The sequence below is a fragment of the Suncus etruscus genome, chromosome 1, assembly GCF_024139225.1.
Source record: "Suncus etruscus isolate mSunEtr1 chromosome 1, mSunEtr1.pri.cur, whole genome shotgun sequence".
Classification (NCBI taxonomy): domain Eukaryota; kingdom Metazoa; phylum Chordata; class Mammalia; order Eulipotyphla; family Soricidae; genus Suncus; species Suncus etruscus.
In genome coordinates this window covers 129616668-129641524 of record NC_064848.1, presented here as the reverse complement: position 1 = coordinate 129641524, position 24857 = coordinate 129616668, and the positions used below count along the sequence as shown (strand labels likewise).

Here is a 24857-nt window from a genome sequence, read left to right as displayed (position 1 = left end):
AATGCTAACTATGATCTTTCTTTAGAAAGTATGTGTTATAAAAATCCTGGATAATATGGCACTTGTTTTCCAAAACAGAGGTTGGAAGGCCATTAGAGTATTTTATACTATGTCAAGGAAAGGACTAAGGGACATAATGCAGAGGACACAGTGATATCTTCATGATTTGATTGGGGGAGTATCTTTATTGATTCCTCTATTTGCCAATAATGAAACTACAGATTTTCTTCACTGGAGAACATTTTTAGGTTCCATAGATGTTACATTGTTTTTATACAATATTAAATCTTTAGCAGGTCAATGATGGCCTCTCTTTAGATAATCCCACAAACCTCCATTCCCTGCCCTGGTCTCTCTTGCTATCAATATAACCAACTCAGCAGGTCTCTTATGTGAATAATACATTTAGAACCAAACTCAAATGCTCTTACCCAAAACGAATAGGCTAAGTAACAAGGGCAAATATGACAAAGGAGACTTAAAATGTTTTTAAACCGATAGGCACAATTCCTCGCTCTCTGAAAAACCCCAAATAGCTATTCTGAGTCAATATGTAAATTATCAGCTCTATAGATGACAGTTATTTGTGGTTACAGTCATTTGCAACAAGAGAAGTTTTGAGCTCTGTTCACTAAAATTATATAAAATAAAAGGTTTCATGGGCATGACTTATAGTATAAAAAATGGGGAGGGCACTTGCCTTGAAGTTGGCAAAACAGGGTTCTTTCCCGCACCCTGTATGATACTCTGAGCCTTGCCAGGAGTGATCCTTATATGCAGAGCCAGAAGTAAAAGCCCTGAGCATCACTAACTAAAGCTCAGAACAAAACAAAATAATAAAGTGTTTATCAAGACTACTGATATGACTACTTAAATGAACCAAATATTGATGTACTATTTATCATCATGCATTCATATATTCAACCAATACTTATGCCCTTATATAGAGGGCATGGTTTTAAGCAGCAGGCAGTATTTTTGGAAGTGAGAAGTGTTTTTCAAATGGATTAAACCAGGTGCCAAAACAGTTTGAGGCCCAACGCTTTCCCTGGGAAAAATGAGAGTGATTTGAAAACCCCTATCAAATTCATTTAACCAGAAATAACCATCAACAGCAGAACCCTGCTACCACCACCGATTGGGCCTGTTTTAAATATAACTTTACACAAAGAAATCTTTACAATCTTTTTCTGCAGCTAGATCTGGACAGTGGTTACAATATTTGCCATTTTTGGAACATATGCTATTCACAGAAGCATCCATCAGCAGAAGAAAAAACCAAGGCTTTGAGAGGTTAAGTAACATGCCTGAGGTTATGTAACCACTAAAAAAAGACAGGAGGGACTCTAAGGTAGTGGCCTTTTATGCCAAAGTTTATACTTTTTAATTACCACAGTCTACTATCTTCCCAAGAAAGCAATTATTGTTGTGAAGCTTCTCTGACTAGTGGGTAATTTAAATCTCAACTTCCTGATGGCTTCTTTTTGAATACAAATAAACTACAAAACATCTGAGATAAAATTTCTGTGGCAACTGTTAAGATTGCTTTCCAGAGGATGTTTCCTTTTCTTAAAACTTCACAAACAGCTTTTGGCAAGTGGCCATTATAAATGCACCATCAAGTTAGACTAAATTTCAAATGATATATAGATTTGTTGCACATTTTAACAGTAGGAATGAATATAAATGAAAAATTGAAGTTGTCAGAAATCTATTCAAATATAAGCAAGGAAGAAAATAGACTTTTTTCTTTTTAACATATTTTCCACAACATTAAGTTGTGATCTGTATCTCTTGCTCTATTAACTATATCTTTAAATAATGCTTCCCAAGAAAACAGTTGGGTAAATTACAGGGTCTTTATTAGAGTGGAAATAGTTGTAAAGCAAAAATACAATTTTCCAGGATATAGTACATCAAATTTAATATCAGTAGAAATAAAAATAAATATTTCTTAGCATGGAATTAATTCTCATCCTTAATAGAAATGCCTCTACAACACATGCTGCAACATTACACTCTCAGTTTATATTGAAAAATTGTTTCATGAACTGATAAGACAGCCACTTCCTGTGTCACACAAAATGTTACTCTGAACCTTGACCCCACTATTTTAATGGAATCTACTTATTAAACCCTTGGAAAAAGTTGTTCTTAAACAAACCACCTGGCACTTGCGAGGTTATGGGGGAAACTGAAAAGCTGGAGTGGTCTTTTCTTCTTAAGAGTTAAATTTCCTTTTCTTTCCCTATTGGTCTAGGCACTCAAGAAACTCAAAGAAAAAAAAAATCCCAAGTTATGGTGACTAAAATGTCTATCTTCAGAATTTTACTATTTTATGTGTGTATCAGCCATTTTTTCTACCCCTGGCACTAGATATATCTATAGATCAATAGATAAGTAGATATAGTAGACAGATTGATTGATTGATTGAACATGGATCAAAGCAAGTGCCCTAACCTTTATCCAATTTCTACAGTCCTATAGCCTGATTTTTTGAATGTTTGATATAAATCAAAAACTAAATAATTTCAGTCCTAGAATTTAATTATCAGCTGAGTATAGGTTCAAGTGACAAAAATTCATTAAATCTGAATATCAGCAACCACTCTACAGAACTCAATAATAAATACTTCAGGTGTTATAATTCAGACATAAATGCAACTAGTTTTATTTTACAATTAAAGTAGCCAAAGAAGTACAAAAATAAATATGTGCCTATATTTCAAGAAAACATTGCATATTTGAAAAAGGTAGTAAGATAAATTTTTCAACATTTTGATTTCTCAGGTTTGTTATTTTCTAAAAAAAATGACTCTTCCATATAAACTCATATTACAAAAGAAAAAGAATGTTTAAAACTGTAAGAGTGACACCAATTTTGTAACTTATAGCAAAATGGCATTTGTTTTTTTGCATAAAGTACATGTTTAATTTAAATTTGTTGTATCAAGAAGAGGACAAAAACTGTCTAACTATGCACTACCCTTCAGCCATATATAAATAATTCTGATCCCGGTGATAAAATTTATGAGTCAGAGCGTTTTGCATCACATATATTTCAAAGTTACCATGGGAACTTTTGGGAAACATAGTCTCTTACAGGCCACCTTCTTAACATTCCCTGTTCAAAAGTACTGGTTTTATAAATGGGACTTAGATCAGGGAAAGAAATAATTGGTGATGCTTCTGTATTTTTTCCTGTAGAGAATTATATGTTGTTACAAATACAGACATAAGATATATTTTTCTAAAGCAAGGATTAAAGGACCACAAAAGTATACATTTGACATTCTTCTAAGTTTTGTAAGCAAAACGCTATAACCCCACAAAATGTACTTTTATTGGTCTCAAAATAATCTTAGAGATAAAATGCTTCTGACTATCCACTGTGTTGAATATTAAATCCTGTAATGAGCATTGCAATAAGCAGAATTTTGAATCACTTTGTTTTGTTTTGTTTGGGAGCCATACCCAGAAATGCTCATGGGATACTCCTGGCTTTGCCCTCTCAAATTACTCCTGGTAGTGCTTGGGGATACTAGGGATATGGGATTGAACCCCTAGTGGGCCATATGCAAGGCAAGAGCTCTACCCTCTGTACTATCACAATGGTCCCACCTTTGAATCATTTTAATTTCCCAATTAATCATTAATATTGTCATTCTTTAAACCAATAGTGCTCTCTATATTGAATTTTGCATCACAGTTGCCTGTATCCAATTTTACCACATACATTTCTGGGCCATACTTCCCAGGCTATTAAATGCAATATATACTGGATTTTATTTTGCCTCATTCCAGATTTTTTTATGATGCTGTCAAAGTAAATTTTTCAATTCTTATAATATACTATTCTGCAATAGATCTCACTACTGTCTGTAACAAAATAGATAACTAAGATTCAAAGACTTGAACTTACTCAAAATTGTTTATCTAGATAAAGCCCTGTGTTCTTTTCCACCAAAGCATCAACTTCAATTATGCCACTAGATTAGAACTTTAAAATATATAATGCTTAAATTCTGGTTCAGAAGACTGCTTACTTTTACTTTCAATAAATGTTTACTAAATATGTGCTTAGAAAACTAAATACAAAACTCAAATGTTGCTTCTACCAAACATAGTGGACTTTGTAATAGGCTGTTGACTGGCCTCTGACTCTATTTTCCTAAGTTTTATGCATTTCTGCTCTTTATATATATGTACATATATATTCAATGATGATACCAAAAAAAGTTAACAAAGTGATTGGGGTCAAGGCTGTAGGGAAGAGGTACAGATGGAATGTATAGGAAGGATTAGAAAAATGCATTTGATATTTATCCATAAATTTATTTTTAAATGTATTAAATCTGCACCTGGTTTAATAAGATTTTCCAAAGTACCCCTTTTTATTTCAATACATTATTTTCTAATTTCAGGTTAGCAAGTAGCCAGGGTTGTAATATAAAATGTAAGACAGGTGGGTAGGTCTCTAGATCATTCTGAATTCCTTCCACACCTCCTTAGCCCCAAGCTGCTTAGTTTACAGAGATGAAGTATGAATGTGCTAAGCCAGTTTCCTACCTTCTACTGAAGTCTGTTTAGCAAAATGCACATAAGAAACTCAGACCAAACAAATTTGAAAGATTACAATCTTTAGGGAAAAATTTATTGTTGGTGCCTCAATTCAAACATACTTTGTAGACTAAATATGTGGCCATGAAAAGCCAGTTGCATATAAAGATTAGCTTTATATATGTTCTAGAATCAAGGAAATGTTAAATGGTCATCATACCCATTTTTTTATTTCAGGTATTCAATGCACACGAATCTAGCAGTGAAAGCTACAAAATCAAATGAGAAACCAAAAATCAATTTTCAAACTCATGAAATTGTGAAACTGCTACCCTTTCTTGAGGCCTATTCAAGAATAATATCTTATTATACAGAGCAGAAGAATAGCAAAGCAAAGTTAGGAAATGGATGCTTTAAACACTGTGGAACTATAGAGAATAGGAGCCAAATCAGCATTTACAATGACAAATTCTGGTGACACCATCTAGTTATCTTGTGCCACAGGCCCAGCAGCTCCTTTGACTGCCAGATTGTAATGCTTCTGGCTGTTTTGTACTTTCCTGCTATTTGCAAACTACAAAGCAATCCTCCTCTTTCTCATAAAACAGAATGAAGGACATCAAGGGAGAGAGAAGATATATGCTTTCTGTTCTGCAACTGGAGAAAATTGAAATGGAATTGAAGTTGAAATACACAAATAATATGTGTTGTGCCTGAACAGTCAGAAAGAGAACCAAGCAAGCAGTTTCAGACCCCTGCTGTTTGTGCTCAGTGCTGAAGTTCCCCAAGACTCCAAGAGTACAGTTCTCCTGGGATATAGGGCATTGCTACCTAGTTAATTATAGGGTACAGGGAAAAGCTAAAATATTTTTGTGGGAAAAAAATGAAGATTAAATGTTTTCTATCTTTCCTTAGTACAGACAGCTATAATGATAGTTTTCTAACAATATCATTTGTGGGTGCTTTAAAATTTTATGTTGGTTCCAGCACCAACACCATTGCAGTTCTCAGTTTGTCTCCAGATGACATTCCAGGAAATTTTGCCTACTCTTTTGTTTTCCCCTGTCCTTTGTATCAAGTATTTCCTTTTGGAATCTTGTGAAAATCAAAATTTTCATGCTTTGTCTCAAAAGCAGAGAGAGGCAGTCCCCATGTCCAAACTGGGCCAGCTCCATAACCTCACTCTTTTCTCAAACAAGATGTAACTTGAGCTGTGAAAGATTATCAGTACACCAATCCATGCAGCACAAAGCCACCTACCTCAGGAGGAGAGGGTGGGCCATGTCCTCTCCCTGCCGAAGCCACATTTGCTGCTTCCATTTACCCAGAATCACCCTTTACCAGATGGCCCTGCCTGATCCTTAATCCTCGATGAATCTTTTCGGGGATGTCGATCTGCCCATACTTCAGCTATGCCTGTTCTGGAATTGTTATCACCAGGGCTTTTAGGAGTGAGTGCAAGCAGTTATCTCCCTATATATTTCTTCTTCCACAAGACTACTCAGCACGGGTCCTGAGTATATGCCCCTAAAAGTCAAAATAGTGCTTTGAATTTCTGTATGATATCATTTGTTGCTATCATCCCTAAAGGAGTACTTCGATTTAACTGAATGGAAAGCTAACAACAGGAGCTTACTAGAACTTCTGCCATTGTATTAATTACTTTATTGAAGATATAATAATTTTCACAAATGTGCTTGCTACAGCACTTTTAATTTTTTCTTTTTTCTTCTCTTCCATTTTATTTTTTCTTTCTTTTTAATACCTTTGCTTTCACTTGTCTGAAAACAAATGTATAATGATCAACTATGTCAACTATGTATTGCATTTTTTAAAATAAATAAATAGATAACTTTTTTAAAAGGCAGAGAGACTAGCCAAAGGAATTCCTGAAGGCCTCTTCCAATGGGCCATATCCTAGATAATTGAGGGTTGGGTGTGCGACATACCTGGAGTTGCTCTGAGGACATTCCTAGTCATTTTCAGTTGACCAGATATAGTGCTGAGAACTAAAGCCAAGTCAGCACCATGAAGGAAAGCTTCATAAGCTATATGCTATCTTTCTGTCCCACTGAATCCATTTTTAAGACCTTTAACATCAAAGTGGATTTTGGGGGGAATGATATATTTCCTGGGAACTCATCAGCTAAGGAGCTTACAACTTTACTGCCAACATTGTGAGAAATAAATGTGGAAAGGGAAGATATGGCTAAATAACCTTGCAAGTGTCATTCAGCAGCATAATCAATCACTTTAAAAGAAAAAAGAGGCATTCAACTGAACTTCAAAAAGTGTTTTTAGATTAGGTAACATGTACTACTGTTAAAATTTGTACTGTTGAGACACAAGGTTATTGTACCTTCTTCATCACCAAATTTTTAAGTATAACACTCATGGCAAGATTGTTGACATTTATATAGAAGATGAAAATCACTAGAGTACCAGTATTTGAATATTCTTTCCCAAAGGAAACTCCCACTGAGCTCAGCAATTAATTTAAATTGCTTTTTCTCTCCATTTGTGTGATAAGTGTGAAAAACAAATACACAATATTGTCATGAAAAGAAAATATGTTTTGTTCACGTTGAAAGGGTGATTCTTCTCCTTACTGTTCTAATAATAAATACAGAGAGGAACAGGGTTGGACAGCAAGGAAGGAAAGAGAATGAAGACAGAATTGAGAAGGGCACACAGACACATGTGTAACCAGATCAATCCTGCCTCTCACCAGCTAGTCTGAGGTATACAGTGAGTCATTTTATTCATAGAGTCCTCAGTTTCTTCATCATTAATATAAAAAGCATAAATTAATAACTCTCAACCTAAAGGTGATAAAGGCTTCAGTAAGTTGAAGCAAGGTCATCAATAGTTTACATATAATGTCAGTCAAATAGCTGCATAAGATATGTTTGTAATTATTGTTAGTGTCCTTTTTTGACCTTCATGATATGCTAAATCTTCTTTTAAAATAAGTTACTTTAAACTGTATCTGATTTTTTTTTCACTTCAAATGACAGAAATAAAAGCCCCTGGCTAATAATGGTGTGTATGATGAATATCCATTCTTCTTTCACATTTAGTGCCAATCTGTGAATCCCATTTAAGTTGGTTTCTTGAAACAATTTCTAGCACACTCTACTTGCAGTCAGATGAAGTAGCAATTTTCTTAAAATATAGAGCAGTTTGGAGCAGGGAAGATCATGTATTCAGGCTCATAAACATAAAAATTTTTTATGAAGCATGTAAACATAAACTATGCAACTCCCAAATGCTACAAAGATATAAACAAAATAATTTCCAGAATACAAAATATATAAAGCTAAGAAAAACTGAGAGGCAGCAGAAAAGGAGTCATTTGTCTGTGCTGTGAAAAAGTAGATCCTGGCTTTAAAAAATCATTTTTGTGAATTTTTTAGATAGAAATGGGACATTCTAGAAATTATTTGACATTAGATGATAAGGAAATTTGATAATTACTTCATATTCTGACCTTTATCAAGCTGGCTCAGCTGTAGGCCACCATCAAGCCATCCTTCAGCTATGTCAACTGTATAGCGATGCTGGGTTAGTATGTGCTGGTGGAGACGGAGTTCCATTTTGCTGTAGGAAGAAGGCATGTAGAGCATGGCTCTTCTGTCATGGCTGCCAAAGTGTGTTTCAACCAACTCCTTGATCTAACAAAAGAAAAATGGCGTAAAAACTCAAGAGGGAAAAGCAACACATTTCCATTGGAGAATATCATTATACAAATCAAAGACCCTTTAGCATGCTTTCCTTTAAAATTCTTTTCTCTAAAAATGAAAGACAAATTCTCTGAAGACTAACAAAGACAACTGTATGCGAGAACTGAAGGTGCACTGAATTTTTCTCATTATAAGAGGAAGATGAAATTATTATCAGTCTTAAAACAGAACTCCTAGAGGAATAGAACTACATAGAAATATAGAGTTCAACTGGAGCAGAAAATATAAATTAATAGCAATGACTTTTATCTGCATTGCACTTCTACTAAGTAGTCCCAGTTTTATTCTCTTCATAGTTTTTTAGGTAAACAGTAGAAGAAACAGACTCACAAAGGATGCTTTATGTGCAGGATGAACATGCTCAAGAATTTTAGACCTGAGAGATAATCTCAAAATTCTTGGGGCCGGCGAGGTGGCACTAGAGGTAAGGTGTCTGCCTTGCAAGCGCAAGCCAAGGAAGGACTGCGGTTCGATTCCCCGGCATCCCATATGATCCCCCCAAGCCAGGAGTAATTTCTGAGCACTTAGCTCAGGAGTAACCCCTGAGCATCAAATGGGTGTGGCCTGAAAAAAACCAAAAAAGAAAAAAAATTCTACAGAGTTCTGCCATATGACCTATTCTCCCAAATGATGTAGTAAAAATGAATGTATTTCAGTTAAGTTAAATTGGGTCTTTGTATGAGAAAAGGAAACCAACTTAAATATCATTATTTTAGTTTGTTCTTGCAATAGTTATTTCTCCTACAACTAAATATTCTACTTTCTTATGATGCTTAAAATTTATAAATAACCTCACTACCCATGGGAAATTTTCAAATGTACCAGGAAAGATAACTTTATTACTAGAAGAAGTAATGAAATTTGATAAAGCTTAGGGCAAAAAATGGGAGAGATGTAAGGACAGAGAGATAGTAAAGCAGGTAGGGTGCTTGCCTTTCATTTGTAGGTGGCCTACTTTGAGTATCTGGAACCCCATGTGATCTGTTGAGCTCACCAGGAGAGATCCCTGAGCACCACCAGGTATGGTCCCCAAATAAAAATAAATAAATTGAATAGATGCAAGATGGAAAAGGTATGGATGAAAGGGATTCTCATTCATTGTTGCTGGGAATGCTGTCTAGTTCAGCCTCCCTGTAAAACAATATGAATATTTCTCAAAAAATCTGTAAATTGAACTCCCAGGTGATCCAAGAATATAACTCCTCAGGATATACCCTAAGAACACAAAAACACTATACAAAAATGTCCTCTACACTCCTATTTTCATCGTAGCACTATTTACAATAGCCAAAATCTGGAAACAACCCAGGTACCCAACAAGAGATGAGGGGCTAAAGAAACTGTGGTACATTTACACAATGGAATACTATGCAGCTGTTAGAAAATTCAAGACATGAGGGAGTGGAGGGTTGGGGAAAATAAAGAAAAAAAAAAGAAAATTCAAGACATGAAATTTGTTTATACATAGATAGACATGGAGATTATTATGGAAAGTGAAATTTTTGGGAGGAATAAGCATAGAATAATCTCACTCATCTATGTTATATAACAAAAATAAAAGACAGTATGTAAATAATATCCAGAGATTATAGAGGTAAGGGATCAGGAGGACAATTCCATGGTAGATAACTTGGCACAAAGAGCAGTGAATGTAGTTAGAGTAGAGAAGGTTCTATTATGAAACTGATCCCTCAGTTGGAACTGATATCTTTGAATTAGAACTGGATACTGAAAGTGGATAAAGTGACATGCATGGCACTTCATTAACAACAGTGCAAACTCCAGTGTCAAGAAAGAAAAGGAGAGAAAAATAATGCCTACCCAGAGGTGGAAAAGGGAAGTTAGGTGGGAGAAAATTTGGAGACATTGGTGGCAGGAAATGTGCACTGGTAAAGGTTGTTGTACATTGTACAACTGTAATTCAATCATAAACAATTTTATCTGTGAAAAAAAAAGACAACTGTAATTTTTGGGGGGGACAAACCCGGTGATGCTCAGTAATTACTCCTGGCTATGTGCTCAGAAATCACTACTGACTTGGGGGACCATACGAGACGCTGGGGGATCGAACCTTGGTCTGTCCTGTTCTATCTTATTTTAGCGTGTGCAAGGCAAATGCCCTACCACTTGTTCCACTGCTCTGGCCCTGACAACTGTATTTTGAACAACCTTGTAACCATGTGGTATTTAAACAACCAAACAAATAAATAAAATAGAAAAGAAAAGGAAGTTGTAGAGGAGAATGAGATGGCAACAGGAACAAAATTGGCACTCCAAATAAATTACTTTTAAAGGCAGTTAATAAAACTATTTAATGGCTCTAAAACTGTAGTACTGTCCTAATGAAGAGAATGTTATGAGAGCTGAAGGGAAACTTATAACAATGGAGAAGAGATCTGACAAAATGGTTGGTGGAATATATTATTACTGAAGCATTATTTTCAATAGTATTGTAATCATGATGCCTAAATTAAAAAAATAATATGATTTTAGAATCAGAGATGTTGAATGTGGCAACAAAAATTTTAACCATCCTTGCATTAACATGTAAAATAAGAACTAAAAGAATTAAATAAATAAAATAATATGCATCATATATTTTCACTCACTGAATTTTATAATGTCCACTGCTGATTTAAATTCTACATATTATGAAGGAATAACAGACTAGTTCTTCCTTCTCAAACATTCTCATTAAATCATTTCTATTATGATCCCATCCTGTTCCTTCATATAAATCTCACTCTGCCTCCATCTATAATTTCCTCCTCTCTCTCCATTTGTCCAAGCATCAAGCTTCAAATCAGATTTCATTTGTTGTGGTTATATATTGAATTCCACTTGTGAAAAGAACATTCTTGGTATGAGCTCTTTAGCCTCTAGTTTGCAATGTCTGTGTGCTCTAATACATGTTTAATAATGGAAGCTATCTAGTAATCCAGTGCTCAATCAGAACCTTACATAGATGTATGAAAATAAAAAAGAAATAAATTTAAATCATAAGCCCTCTGAATATAGGCACTATATATTTTCACTGCATACAAATTACCAACATCTAAAAAGTAACAGACATAGCATAGAAAAGTTCACCAGGATGCAATCTGGACTCATTCTACTAGGTTTGAATCTCTTGGCTCCCTTCTATGTTTAAAGGACTCAGAATCATGTCTGGTACATGGTAAATACTATATTCCTGCTGTTTTAATAATACATCAAAAAGAGAAGATAGTTGAAAAAATTGTTTATGAGCTCTGCCAGCCATGCAATCAAATAGATTCTTATATCAATTCAGTGAACATAAAAGAAACAAACAAAATACCAGTTGATTACATCTGAGTATGAGTATTTCATAATATTTTATATTATGAAAATATAATTAGGTATTTCTCTTGTTCAAGGAAATTATATTTTAATGATAACAAAATTAATTAAAATCAAGAAGCTAATTGTTCATTGGGGGTATTATTTCCAGGAAATATAATTATTTCTGCTGATAAACTTATAGGAAGCATTTGGGATGATGCAGATTGATCCTTTAGATATAAAAGTTAGAAAGAATTCAGTACTGAATAAGAGGCCAAAATAAACAAACAAGTGTAGGTAAACAGGGAAGACATGTTTCCAAATATATCAATGCCAGTCATGTAAAAAGCATAGCTTAGAATTCCCTTCTCATGTTATTTTCTGTCATATTATTTTCCCTGATGTTCCTCTCTATTACAACCATTTCAATGATAGCAGTGATTTAATAACAAAAGTGTATTTTCAAATTTTAAGTGATTGTTATTTTAAAGGATGCGTTACTTCTTTTTTCTACAAAAAGAATCAGGTTAAAGAATGATATAGGTCTTATCAGTGTATTTTTTATAAAGTGAAGTCTAAATAATGTATAATTATTCTCATAACTAGGCTAAAAATTTCACTCATCTTATAGTTGACTTATAATAAGAAATGAGCTTGTCAACCAAATTTGGTTGTATTATCCTGCAATTCACACCACTCCTGTCCTTGTAATATTTATAACGCTCTGTATCAGCAAAATGGTCCAAGGGTAAGAACAGTTTTAGCTAACCTCATAACAGGTGCACACGGTGCTATGGAAAATAAAAACCAAGAAATTATGTCAACCACACTAGCAAATGTTGGATCATCAACTGTTAAAAGCAGCACTTTAAAATTGAGATTTCCATATCACTTCTACAGTTTTGAGAAAGTATTTTAATAGAAGATTAATTTTCTCCAGCCATTCAATAACTAGAGTTGGGATTTGCAAAGCTGCTGATGAAACTGTGTAAAAGAAGTGTTAGTGGCTGTTAACACTCTTTCTGCTTCATTTGGAGGCCAAATGCAGCTGTGTTCAGAAAGAAATTCTGGCTCTGTGTTCAGAGATCACTTCTGAGTAGGCTCAGGAGATCATAGATTGAACTAGTTATCCTGAATGTAAAACTGTGCTCTCCGTACTTTCTAGATATTTTTTAGCCCTCTTTTTTCTTCATCTGAAAAATATTCCTTCAGAAATCACTTACCAAGATTATATGGAAGTTATTTTATAACTGAGCACTTATTTTTATTTGAAGAACATCAAAATGTGAAACATTTATACTGCCTTCGATAAAGCAAAGGTTAGGTTGTTGTAATAAACTACTGGAGTGTTGGATATAGCAATGAGGATTAAGGTAACGGAAGGGGACTTCTGGAAACATAACGCAAGACACTATCCCAGGCCCCTAGAATCAGTGCAAAAACCAGGACCGCCAACCACAGAAGATGGATTAAAATGACACTGAGGGAACAGAACATCTAGAACCACAAAGACATAATCATAAGTTTAACTCCTTGCCTCGTGCAGATACCGAGACTTCTAGATACAGAGGTCTGATGTTATCACCCAGGACGGAGCAGAAGTCTTCCATACACCACAAAAACACCACAGGGAGAGTAAATGAACCTAAAAGGAGTCTATAGTTAATCCCATCACAATATACTTCAAGGGTGGAGAAACCCTGTATCTCTTAGGCAAAGGAAATTCCTTTTCCAATGACCCTAATATTTACTGTGCATCTGCAGGAGGAAAAAAATAAGCACAAAACAATTTTTAATTATTATTATTATTATTTACTTATCTACTTTTTTGTTGATTTCATTGTTATGGTTTGGCTATTGAAGTGGATGTCTCCATTTATATTTATGTATTTATTTTCTTCTTTTCTTTTCTTATGTGCTCTGCCACATTTTTTTTTATCTCAATACCATGGCCTTTATATGGTGCATACCCCACCCCTTTTTTGGGGGAATGCTCACTGGATATTTTATTTGACAGTGCTTTCTTTATGTACTATTGTGGTGTTTCACCTTCTTTTTCCCCTTCATCTCTCAAACCAAAGATGAAAGCCTTTAGAAGGACTCTGCCCATTTCCATCCTTTTTTTCTTTTTTTTCCTCCAGGTTATTACTTTTCTTCAAACAAAACCACATAACTTGAACTATCTAGTCCCACCTCCCAATTTGGGGGGGGATAAAAGAGGTACTAAGATCAAAGAGGTGTTAGACCACTAAGTAGTAAGCTAGGCACAGAGAGGACCACTCTAGCAGCCCCGGGGTGAGGGAAGGGGACATGGGAAGTAGGACGGGAACGGAGGTGGAGGGAGGACAATTCGGTGATGGGAATTCCCCTGATTTTATGTTAATATGTACCTAAAATATTATTGTCAACGATATGTAAGCCATTATGATTAAAATAAAAATTATATTAAAAAAGGTTACAGGATTAGAAATTAAAAATTGTGATTTGAGTTGTGACTTTGCTATTTATTTAATATTTACATCTAGAGTAAGTTCTTTAGTCCTTCCACATAAGAGTTTCCTCATTTGTATAGCTTAATTAGTAAACAATACCTTCTGAGGTCTTATTGGAATTTAAATAGATTTTCTATATGAAAGTGTCCATGATTGTCTCACTAATAAATTATGCTAGATGTATATGAATAAAATTGAATCATTATGTCATATAAATTATGCTTTGTATAAATAATTATATAAGATTTTTCATTAATATAATATGCTCTCTATCATTGCAAAGCATCTCTACAATACTCTATATATTTTCATAATCTTGATAAATGGTTTTTAATTTGGAGCACTCAGTATTTTATGCAATTAAAATTGTGTTCATTGTTTTATTCTTGCACCACAATAAAAAATCAAATAAAAGTATTTGTCTTCATCTAGTTTGCTCACTTTTATTTTTTAACCTAAGAATAGTCATTGCTAAGGCCAGATAGAGTATAGCAGGAAGGATGCTTGTCTTCCACAAAGACAACCAGAGTATTATCCCTGGCATTTCATATGGTCCTCCAAATACTGCCAGCAGATATTTTCTAATGCAGAGCCAGTAGTAACCCCTGAGCATCGATGAGTATGGCCCACAAATAAAACAAAGCAAAAATAGTGGTTGGCCCATAATAAATTTGATTTGAATAAATGGAAATAACTTTTCCATTTGTAGATTAAAGGCTTTGCTGCAAATACTACCTTGAAAGATGGAGAATAGAAATTCATTAAAATTTTGTATTATGAAACTAATTTTAGGGGCAGGAATAATAGTACAGTGGAAATGGTACTTGCTTTGAATGTGGCTGATCTAAGTTTGATCCCTAGCAACCTAGATGGTCCCTGAGCTCTACCAGAAGTGGATCCCGAAGCACAGAGCCAGAGTATGCTCTGAGCACCACCTGATGTGGCTCCAAAACAAAATAAATATTAAAATAATTTAACTTTAACAGCATTGTAGCAATAGTAACAACACAACTGTATTTAAATAGTTAAGTAAACAATAAATTTATAGTCCAAAAAAGGTGAAGGAAGAGTTTTATGATACAGATACTATATTTCTCAGTTACTTACATTATTAAAAGTTGTTCACTAAGACTTAGCACAAAAGTCTGAGAAGTTCATCTCTTTAAAATATATTAGGGATACAAAATAAACTTGTTTTTTAAGTGACATAAATACATTTCTCTAAATTGACTGAAATAGCCATTTATTTATGACTTCTTTTGATACTTAAATAAAAATCATATGGAAGACCTCAGGTGTGTGCAATATATAACTAAAAGTAAAACTGCCTTGCTGATCTAGATTTTGACCTTTTAGATATATTGCACTTTGTGATGAATTATGTTTTAATTTTCCACTGTAAGTATAATAGAGAATTTCTCCCATTAGTGAATTGTATATTTATTTTTGCAAATTTAAGGAATAAACAAATGGAATTTTCTAAGATTCATATCATACACATTTTTAACTTAAGATGCCCTAAAATAATAGGACATTTTAAGAACCAGTTTACTGGAATAGGCAAACTGAGCTTTAGGAGAAAGTTCCTACCTCTATGACAATCTCATAAATCTTTTGTCTTCTGCTTTATTCATTAGCTATTTGACTAAATCACAAACCCATTGTGGAGTAACTATACATTTCTGAGTACCCCATGACAACAAAAACCTTATCACTAACTGAACCTGGGAATGTTCCAACTCTTAGCCAATGAAAGACAAGTTTGTTCATCTGTGGCTCTGTTTAAGTTACAAATAAATAATAAGAAAAAAAGGATAAAAATCTCAATATAAAAATATTTCACTGCTTTACTGTGGTGAAGATCAAAACTGCTGTTGCCTCCATCATCACTCATTCCTCAATCTAATTTTTCTTTTTGTATTCTTCACAGATTATAATTATGATTTTGTCTTATGACCACTTCTGCTAAAATGTCTGTATGTTTTAGAAGAGCTTAGATTCAATTGTATGGGCTCAGTTCACATTTATAGATTCTAAATAAGATTAGTAATTGCATTCATATAGATATGTAGATAATATATAAATCATATAGATATAGATAAGTAATTGCATTAATGAGCAGGTTAGTGAATGTGTGAGTACTTATTTATACTCAGATGTATGTTCTTATGTTACTCAGTTTTTGTAAAAAGCTGTAGCAAACTCAATGAAGACATTATTATCTGCACAATAAGTCATAAAATATCTATGGCCTGTTCCTCCACATTGACTCCTTCACTTCATTACACACACTGCAATCCAAAAACTACATCTTGGCTTCCCAAAGAGCCCCACCTCTGAAAATCTAAAATGAGACATTCCACTCTGTGATCACATTTGATTATTTTTAACTCTTCCATTTATTACAGAAACATTATTTCTTCAACTGCTAGTATATCCTCTGTGCTAACTTTCTATGGTGTAGAAAATCATCCCCTTAACAAAAGACAAAATTCCAAGGTCATTCAGGATAGTCCCCTGGGCAAAAAAAGCATAGATTTGAAGAATACAAATGAGAAGGAAAAAAATGTACCCAAGAGAAATATAATAACATATTTTAGTAGGATCTTCTAGTTGTAGAGGGCAAGATAGGCAAAAATAGAATAAAAAACTGCCATGACTAATTTTTGAAACTACCTGCTGATCGGCTAGGTGAAATATTCCAGTCTCTGCTCTTAATGCACCCACTGATTTTTATTTGTTGGTTGATTTTTGGGCCACAGCTGGTTGTGTTCAGGGTTTACTCCTGGTTCTGTGCTCAGGAATCAGTCTGGGAGGAAAAAGGCGAGCATAGACTATGCCAAAAATTGAACCTGAGTAGCCCACATGTATTCCAACTTCTCTGTCAATCAACTTTAGATGTGTTTACTACCTGTTCATAATATCTGTCAACTTAAACAGTAATTTGTAGGCTGGGAACCAGGCGGGGAACAATATTATATTGAATAAGTGGCCAGTCTGTGCTTCTTTGGGTGCAGGTGACCATAAAGTTTGGACAATTCTTCTGTGTTTGTCTGTGACTGACCACTGCTGGATAGATGTTGAAGGGGCCAACACAATTTAGATACTACAGTCTAACATTTTACTTTCTCTCTCTGCAGGTCACGTTTTATGTCTCAATGCAGCAATTACAGATGTATTCAAGTTCCTTATTGCACTATATTCCCATGCAAAGCCTTAAACATAGATAAACAGATGTCCACAAGACAGACAAATCTGCGCTCTCGCAGAGCAAATGACCCACCCAGGAAAGCAGACATTAGCAGTTAACTATAATTAGTTATAACAAGCCAATTTAGTCCGGATATTACAGATATTCTGAGCCAAGTGACCTTACAAAAGCCTCACCAACCTGCCTATCCTGCTCCTGTGCTGAGGTTGCTCAGGGGTCAGACATATTGATTGTCAAGGACAGTTCAATCTTCAAGATCCCTGATCATGATGCTCTGCTTCTTTGGCAACTCTCACACATTCTCCATATGAATATCAATATCTTCCTCTTTACAGACCCACAGATAACTTTTAGAGTTAAGTGCATCCCCTTCACAGACAAAATGAGTAATGCTTAAATGAAACACACTGTGTCACATAGCCCCTGCTTTGGCAAATCCATAGTCTATCATCAATATATATTTTTTTCTCTCCCAATTTTCATAGGAAAACTCTGACTGCCTCTCCCTAATCTATAGATAATCATTTTACTTGTTATCTGGACATCAAACTCTACCTCCCTCAGTCCACAAACCTCCCATTTACCCTTCCATATCCCTGAGAACATTATGCATCTTTTAGCTCCGATTTCTAGATCACTAATATCCCCTCTTCTTCCACATCCTCTCTCTTTCTCAATATTTATTCATTGCTTTTGGCCTACTTTTTAAATGATGCTCATAGTTTTGAACTTTAGAAAATAAAAAGGAGAACCCTGATAAATCTATGTGATCACTGGGCTTCTTTTTCAGTGGGAGAAGTAATAAACAATGAAATTTTGCAATGCAAGTTCCTTCAGGGATAAGGCTCTGGTCAAGAGAAAGTGCTAAGACCCAAGATCTCGTTTGAGATAAAAAGATTCTGTTGGTTGCATAAGTTGTGAAGATTGTATTTGAAAGAAAATGAGAGAAGACATGTAGAATTTGAAAATTGGGAAGGTAAATCAAAACCAGAATTATCTGAGGTTTGTTCGTTTTAATTGTGACACAGGTAACCAACAAGATATGAATGACAGTGAGGATAAAAATAGAGACAATTCATCATTACTTAGTCCAAAGTAGCTTCTACAAAACCAAATTGCAGAGAGCAATATAGAATTAAAAATCTAGTAACTTTATGCTGGTCTTTCTTCCTGCATACAGCTGGATAAACTTTAACTCCATTTATTTAAAAAATGAATGGGACCATTATTGGGATTCCAGAAAGCTGGGGATTTGTGTTTTGACTAGGTTTGGTTTGGTGTTTGGGGATTACTGATAGTGGTACTCAAAGGCTACTCCTGACTCAGAGCTCAGGGATAACATTGGATGGTGCTCATGGGATCGTGTAAAACCATAAATTAAACCTGCTGTGAGAGATAGTAGAGGAATTTGATTCCTTAATACAGATAGGTCCTGTGAGCACAGGAGTTGATTGTGTCCTTCCTGCCTACCCTCCCAAATGTACTATTAATATTGGAACCAAAGAGAGTACGGAGGTTAAGGCAGTTAAGGTATGTGAAACTCCAGTTCCATTCCCAGCACCTTCTACAGACAAGTGAATCCTGAGGAACAAAACTGGAGTAAGCCTTAAGGATAGCTGGGCATATTCCAAACACTTCTCTCCCCAATACAAATCAAACCTATGACTCCAGCTCATAAACAGTCCCCAGTTCCTTGAACTACATTCCAGAGTCAGACTTTTAACTTCCTCAGTTATAGAATTTCCTAAGAACTACATGTCATTACATTCATAATACAGAAGAGATTTTTTGTCTCTTGTTTTTTTTTTTTAAAGAAGGGGCACATCCTGTTATAGAATATAAGGAGCTCTGACTAACGACATATGTACTGCATAGAGGCTCATGCAAAGAATGAGCCCATATGGGCAGGAACACTCAATTTTACCCTATGGTTTGATCTAGAAAGAGAAAAAAAAAGCAAAAGCAGGACAATTTAACAGTGTGCGTAATGGAAGGAGAGGCCATACACAGTCAAAAAAATGTTCCAGTGGTAATGAGAAAAGATTTGTTGTGAAGACACTATGTAAACAAAGAGGGAGTATGTGGACCTTTAACAAATTGTGATAAAGCAGACACTGTAAAAGAGAACTGAGGACAGATCCTTATCTGGTCATTATTGGCTAGAAGAGAGTCCATGATAAATAAGGTCCAATTTCCTTTATCCACAGGGAGCTCTGCAATACTGAGATTTGGGGCCTGTGTTATGATTCTAGTTCTCAGAAAAGACTGCAACACATCAAAAAATTAATTATATGATCTAAAGGTAACACTGGGAGCAAATTCCTAGATCAGCTCTATGTTGGATGCCTAGTGGTTTATTCCTAATTAACTAAAATCACATGGTGCCCTTCTAAAGTATAGAGCTGGAGAAAGGGGAAAGGAGAACAGAATAGACTAGAAACCAGCCAGCCAGCTGTAAGAGAAAGGGTGATGATGAAGTCAGATTGAACAGTTTTGCGGCTCTCCAATCTTCAGCAAATGCACAGTCATGCTGAGTGTAGCTTCAACTGTATGCTGCTGATTCCTACTTGTAGCAGCCCTCACATATAACAGGAATCATGAGAGCTGGGAAAAATTAAAAACAGATCCAAGAACACAAAAATAGCAGGAGTCTATATAGGACCTCCATGCCTGAACATAAGGAATCATTGTGTGCCTATATCTTTGCCCAGAAATACCCATTTGGAGGCACTTAGAATATTTCCTCTCTCTGGCCTCACCTGTTTTTACTGTGGTCATTTGGGTGCTGGGCTTCTAACTCAGATCCTGATAGATATGCGTACCACATGAGTACATCCTAACATACTTTTCAGTTTTCTTAAGAAAGAATTTTTCTCCAAGACTCTCTTCCTCAATGTGCCACCCACGATGCACAGCTGTGGGTCATCCATTTACTATCTGCTGTAATGTTACAGACATAACAAAGACCCAGCTGGGATTACAAAACAGGAGATGGTGCTCATGAAAGATTCCTGCAAGATATACTTTAAACTAAGATAAAGCTTCAAATGGGATCAACAGAGAGGGAAAATTGCTTTTTCTCTGGACACATTTGATTTTACATTCTATTCCAGAGAAAATAAAAAACTTGCTCCTGAAAGTCTCTTTGCCTCTTCTCCCCTCTGTCTCCCTTTATCATTATTCTTCCTCTTTCTAGTCCTCTCTTTCTCATACACTCACATTGATTAAGGGAAATTCTTTTCTCTCTACCCTCAAGTCCTAATTTTAGAGCATTTGTTGCTTTAAGCAAAGGCTTTCCAACTGAGTCCTTGAGATCCTTCTTGTCCCTTGAATCTTAACATGTAGTAGCAGTAATAATAAAGGGGCAACTCAAATAAAGTAACCGTAATATTGGCCATTCATAATTATGAAATACAAAGCAGAGGACAAGGAGAGATATTGTTCTTTTGAAAAAAGGTTAAAATTATAATGAGTGTTTATCTCTTATGCCACAACAACAAGTTAATTCAGTGATTTGGTCTTAAAATAGACTACACCAAGGCAATGTAACAAAAAAGCTGGGATTGTTGCAACAATACAATTACCAAAGTATCCACAAAACATTTTCATAGTGCCAGAGACTTTTAATCAGAAGCTTTGCCAACAGCACCCATAGTTTTCTTTTTCTTTTTCTTTTTGGTGGGAAGATTGAGCTGTTCAGGGGTTACTACTGGCTATGAGCTCAGAAATCACTCCAGCTTGGGGGACCATATGGGACTCTGGGGGATCAAACCGCAGTCCGTACTTGATTAGCATGTGCAAGGCAAACGCCCTACCGCTGTGCCACAGCTCTGGCCCCAAGCACCCATAATTTTCTGAATCCTGAATCTCTCATTCATGTCTTCCCCCACATCCATTACCTATTAACACTAAATTATCACTCTTTGGTGGATTTCACTATCTTCATCTGCAAATAGGTACCAGTCTTCTGGCTTACTTTTCATGAAAAGTGATTTTAAGTATCAAAGGAGACTTAAATGGTGATGATTTAAAACATCAGAAAATATAAAGGTCAGAGAAATAATACAGTATGTAAGGCATGTGCCTTGCCTGCAGCCAATTCTAGTTACCAGATATCTCCCCCAAGCACCACTAGAAGTTGGTCCCTGTGCATTGCAGGTTTTGACCCCAAAACCAATATTTACATGTATATTATATATATATACACATATACACATATTTCCCCTCGGCAATGTAAGGTGCATTTAATATCTCAAAAACGTAATCTAGGGGTTGGGGTGATAGAACAGACAGTAGGGCATTTGCCTTGCATGTGGTCAACCCGTGTTCAATCCCAGCATCCCATAAGGTCCCCGAACCTGCCAGAAGTAATTACTGACTGCAGAGCCAGGAATAACCCGAGTGCTTTGCTAGTGTAGCCTACAAACCAAACACCAAAAAAAACCAAACAAACAAACAAAAAAATAACTTCATCTCATAGAAGATCCTCTGATAAATTTAATTTATTTTTATATTTTCTCACTTAATTTTATAAAGTATAGCATTGTTTTATATGTGTATTTCAGGTACATTTTAAATCAATATCTGCATATACTCCATTATGATCACCACTGAATCATAAATAAATTATTTTAAGTTGTTAAAAGATAAATTGAGGGGCTGGAGCGATAGCACAGTGGTAGGGCTTTTGCCTTGCTTGCAGCTGACCCAGGACAGATACAGGTTCGATCCCCTGGATCCCATATGATCCCTCGAGCCAGGAGTGATATCTGAGTTTAGAAAAGGAGTAACCCCTGTACACTGCCGGGTGTGCCCCCCCCAAAAAAAAAGAAAGAAAGAAAGAAAAGATAAATTGAGGCATATTAGCAATTGTAAATATTTGATTTTGGGGGGTACACACCTGGTGGCCGCTCAGGGGTTACTTGTGATTCTATGCTCAGAAATTGTCCCTCGTTCAGGGGAACCATATGGGATGCAGGGTAATCAAACCCGCATCTCTCCTGGGTCAGCCGCGTGCAAAGCAAATGCCCTACCACTGTGCTACCACTCTGGCCCTGCACAGCAATTACATGAGCAATTGTAAATATTTGAGGGAAAAAATCTGTTAAAATTGGATAGAAACAAACCATAGTTTCTTAAAGCATGCTACTTTGCAAAGAGAAGCCAGAAAAGATTTATATAGAGAAAAACCAGAATCAAAGAAAAAAAATAGTTGATTAGTCCTTCCTTAAGGCATCTAGAAATTCCAATTTTGGTTTGCTTAGGCAGATATGACATTGAATTCAGTTCAGTAAAGTCTAATGGTTTTCATGTTTAATTAATTTAACAAGATAAATGCTTTAATTTTTTAATCATATGATATCCTAAGGGTTCTATCGAATTACAAGTAAAATATTGAAAACTAGAATTCATACATTAAAGACATAAAGACACTTTTAAATAATGGAGTTTTAAATGTACTTTGTTAAAAAGTCTAGTGATTGAGCATATATCATGATAAAAAATACCACCCAAAAACCCTATATATGATGAACATATGTCATTTTGGTTGGTTAAGTAATTGATTTGGCTTATAGATAAAAGTTGGTCAGTTCTTTTATTGCCATGCTAAATATGATTATTTTATGTTTTAATACTATCTATAAAAAATGCACAATCAGGATAGTAATATCATTTATCAGATTATAGCCATATTTTTAGTTTAAGAACAATATGAAGAGATTGTGTAGGGGTTAAAGACTTTGTATTGTATGTTGTCAACTCCAGTTGGATCCCTGGCACCCTATACAGTGCCTGAACAGAGAACCAGGAGTGAGCCCTGTGTTCTCCATACTATGTGGGGACCAAAATGTGCTAAGTATCAAGGCGCTAACTACATACAAAAAAAGCATCTAGGCCAAGATTTATTAAGTGCACATTTATGCCTTGGACTCATTTCTGTTTTCTTGCTTACTTTGAGCACCCTTGTGGTTATTCACTTCCCATGGACTCAGTTCAGAGGTCAACCCCTGATCTCAATCTTGACTTTTCTTCTGGAGAACTTGGGCATTAACTTTCTATTTGGGGAGTACAATTTACAATATTGTTAGGTGCAAAGTCCTTCTTTCTCAAGCTTTTCTAGAAGCCTCTACCTAGTTTCTACTGAAGCTGCTCTGTTGACTGCTGCCTCAACAACAACAACAACACCACATTACAATACATCCTTACATATTGCATTCAAAATATGCCCTAGAGTTCTCCAAATTATGCACTAGTTTTAGGATGTTTCGATATGTGATGCCAAGTTTTTACTTTTTAAAATATATTGGGATTAACAATATATTGAAATAATGTGACAGTAAACATCAACTAATATTTATACAAAAAGTTTAACTTCCCAAATTCTATAATTCTTCTTTTTGGAAATAGAATGCTTTATAGAGTATATTTACTATTTACATTCGGTGACTGTTGAGAATGGTGAGTTTTTTTATAGGTCCAGTTCCAAGAGTCTAGCAGTCTAGCAGATGGATTTCTAAAGAATAAATTGTCTTTTCTAATATAATAGTATGCTTTGCACTTCTCAGGAAAGTGGAGAGGAGGCCCTCATAAATGGAGGAAGACATGGTTGGACAGTATTCGGGAGACCACACTTTAAGAATCTAGTTACAAGTACAAGAAAAAAATTTAAGAACTTGTGGCCACTGTAGGAAATTCTATATGGACACAGAATTATGCTAACTCCAAGACTACCACAAACTCTGTTTTGTTGCAAATATTTTGTAAACTTAATCCCTGCCTAATACAACTGCTATTTTATTAGGAAGCTTTGTTTAAACACTAGAATCTATAGACAATACTAACATCATTATAAATGCTTAATAACTTTGTTCGAAGTTTTCTAATATTTGTGCATAAGATCACATATACATGCTTTGATGATGGAACACCTCATTTATATCACATAAAAGGGGCTCCCTTTGAAAATTTTATTGTTAAATTAAGAGAGGTGAGAAGTTTGATATCTTAAGGCATATATATTACATGAATCTATTTCCACAGATACATTTAAACAATGCAAATTTATTAAAAGTAGACCCAGCATTACTTTTGCCATTATTTCTTTCGAAGACAATAATCAGCTTAGCTCTGATTTCCTTTATCCTTATCTACTCCTCCATGAAAAAGAAAATTGAATCTAGCCCAAATCTATCTGTTTTAAAATAGCTTATGGAGCTCTAAAATACTTGGATAAATAGGTTCAGTTTGTCTGTAGGATGTTTCAGACATGTTTTTAATGTTTTCACTGTTAACTCAGAGAAAGAAAAGGATAGTAATAAAGAGAAAAATGAGGAAAAACCATGGGAAATCACGTCTGCCCTCTGGCTGTGTGCGTAGGAAGGTCTACTGCTCAGTATGGAAGTCAACTTTCTTGCTGATGCTTTGCTAAGGTCAATAGTTCTGGCACTGCTACAGAAAAGTTAATTTCCTGTTTCATTTTTCCTGCAGCATTTGTACACTTTGGCTAAATTAAAGTAGATTTTTTTTCCACCAAAGGAAAAAACTAGT

The 24857-nt window shown here is 35.1% G+C and overlaps 1 protein-coding gene across 1 annotated transcript in view; it reads right to left on the bottom strand.

Annotated features, from left to right (window-relative positions):
• The window catches only part of CPED1 (cadherin like and PC-esterase domain containing 1), a 366758-nt gene that overhangs the window by 327417 nt on the left and 14484 nt on the right, over positions 1-24857 (bottom strand). The window contains exon 2 of the mRNA XM_049771138.1: positions 8051-8234. Within this exon, the coding sequence (XP_049627095.1) occupies positions 8051-8234 (184 nt within the window). The remainder of the gene's footprint in view (positions 1-8050; positions 8235-24857) is intronic.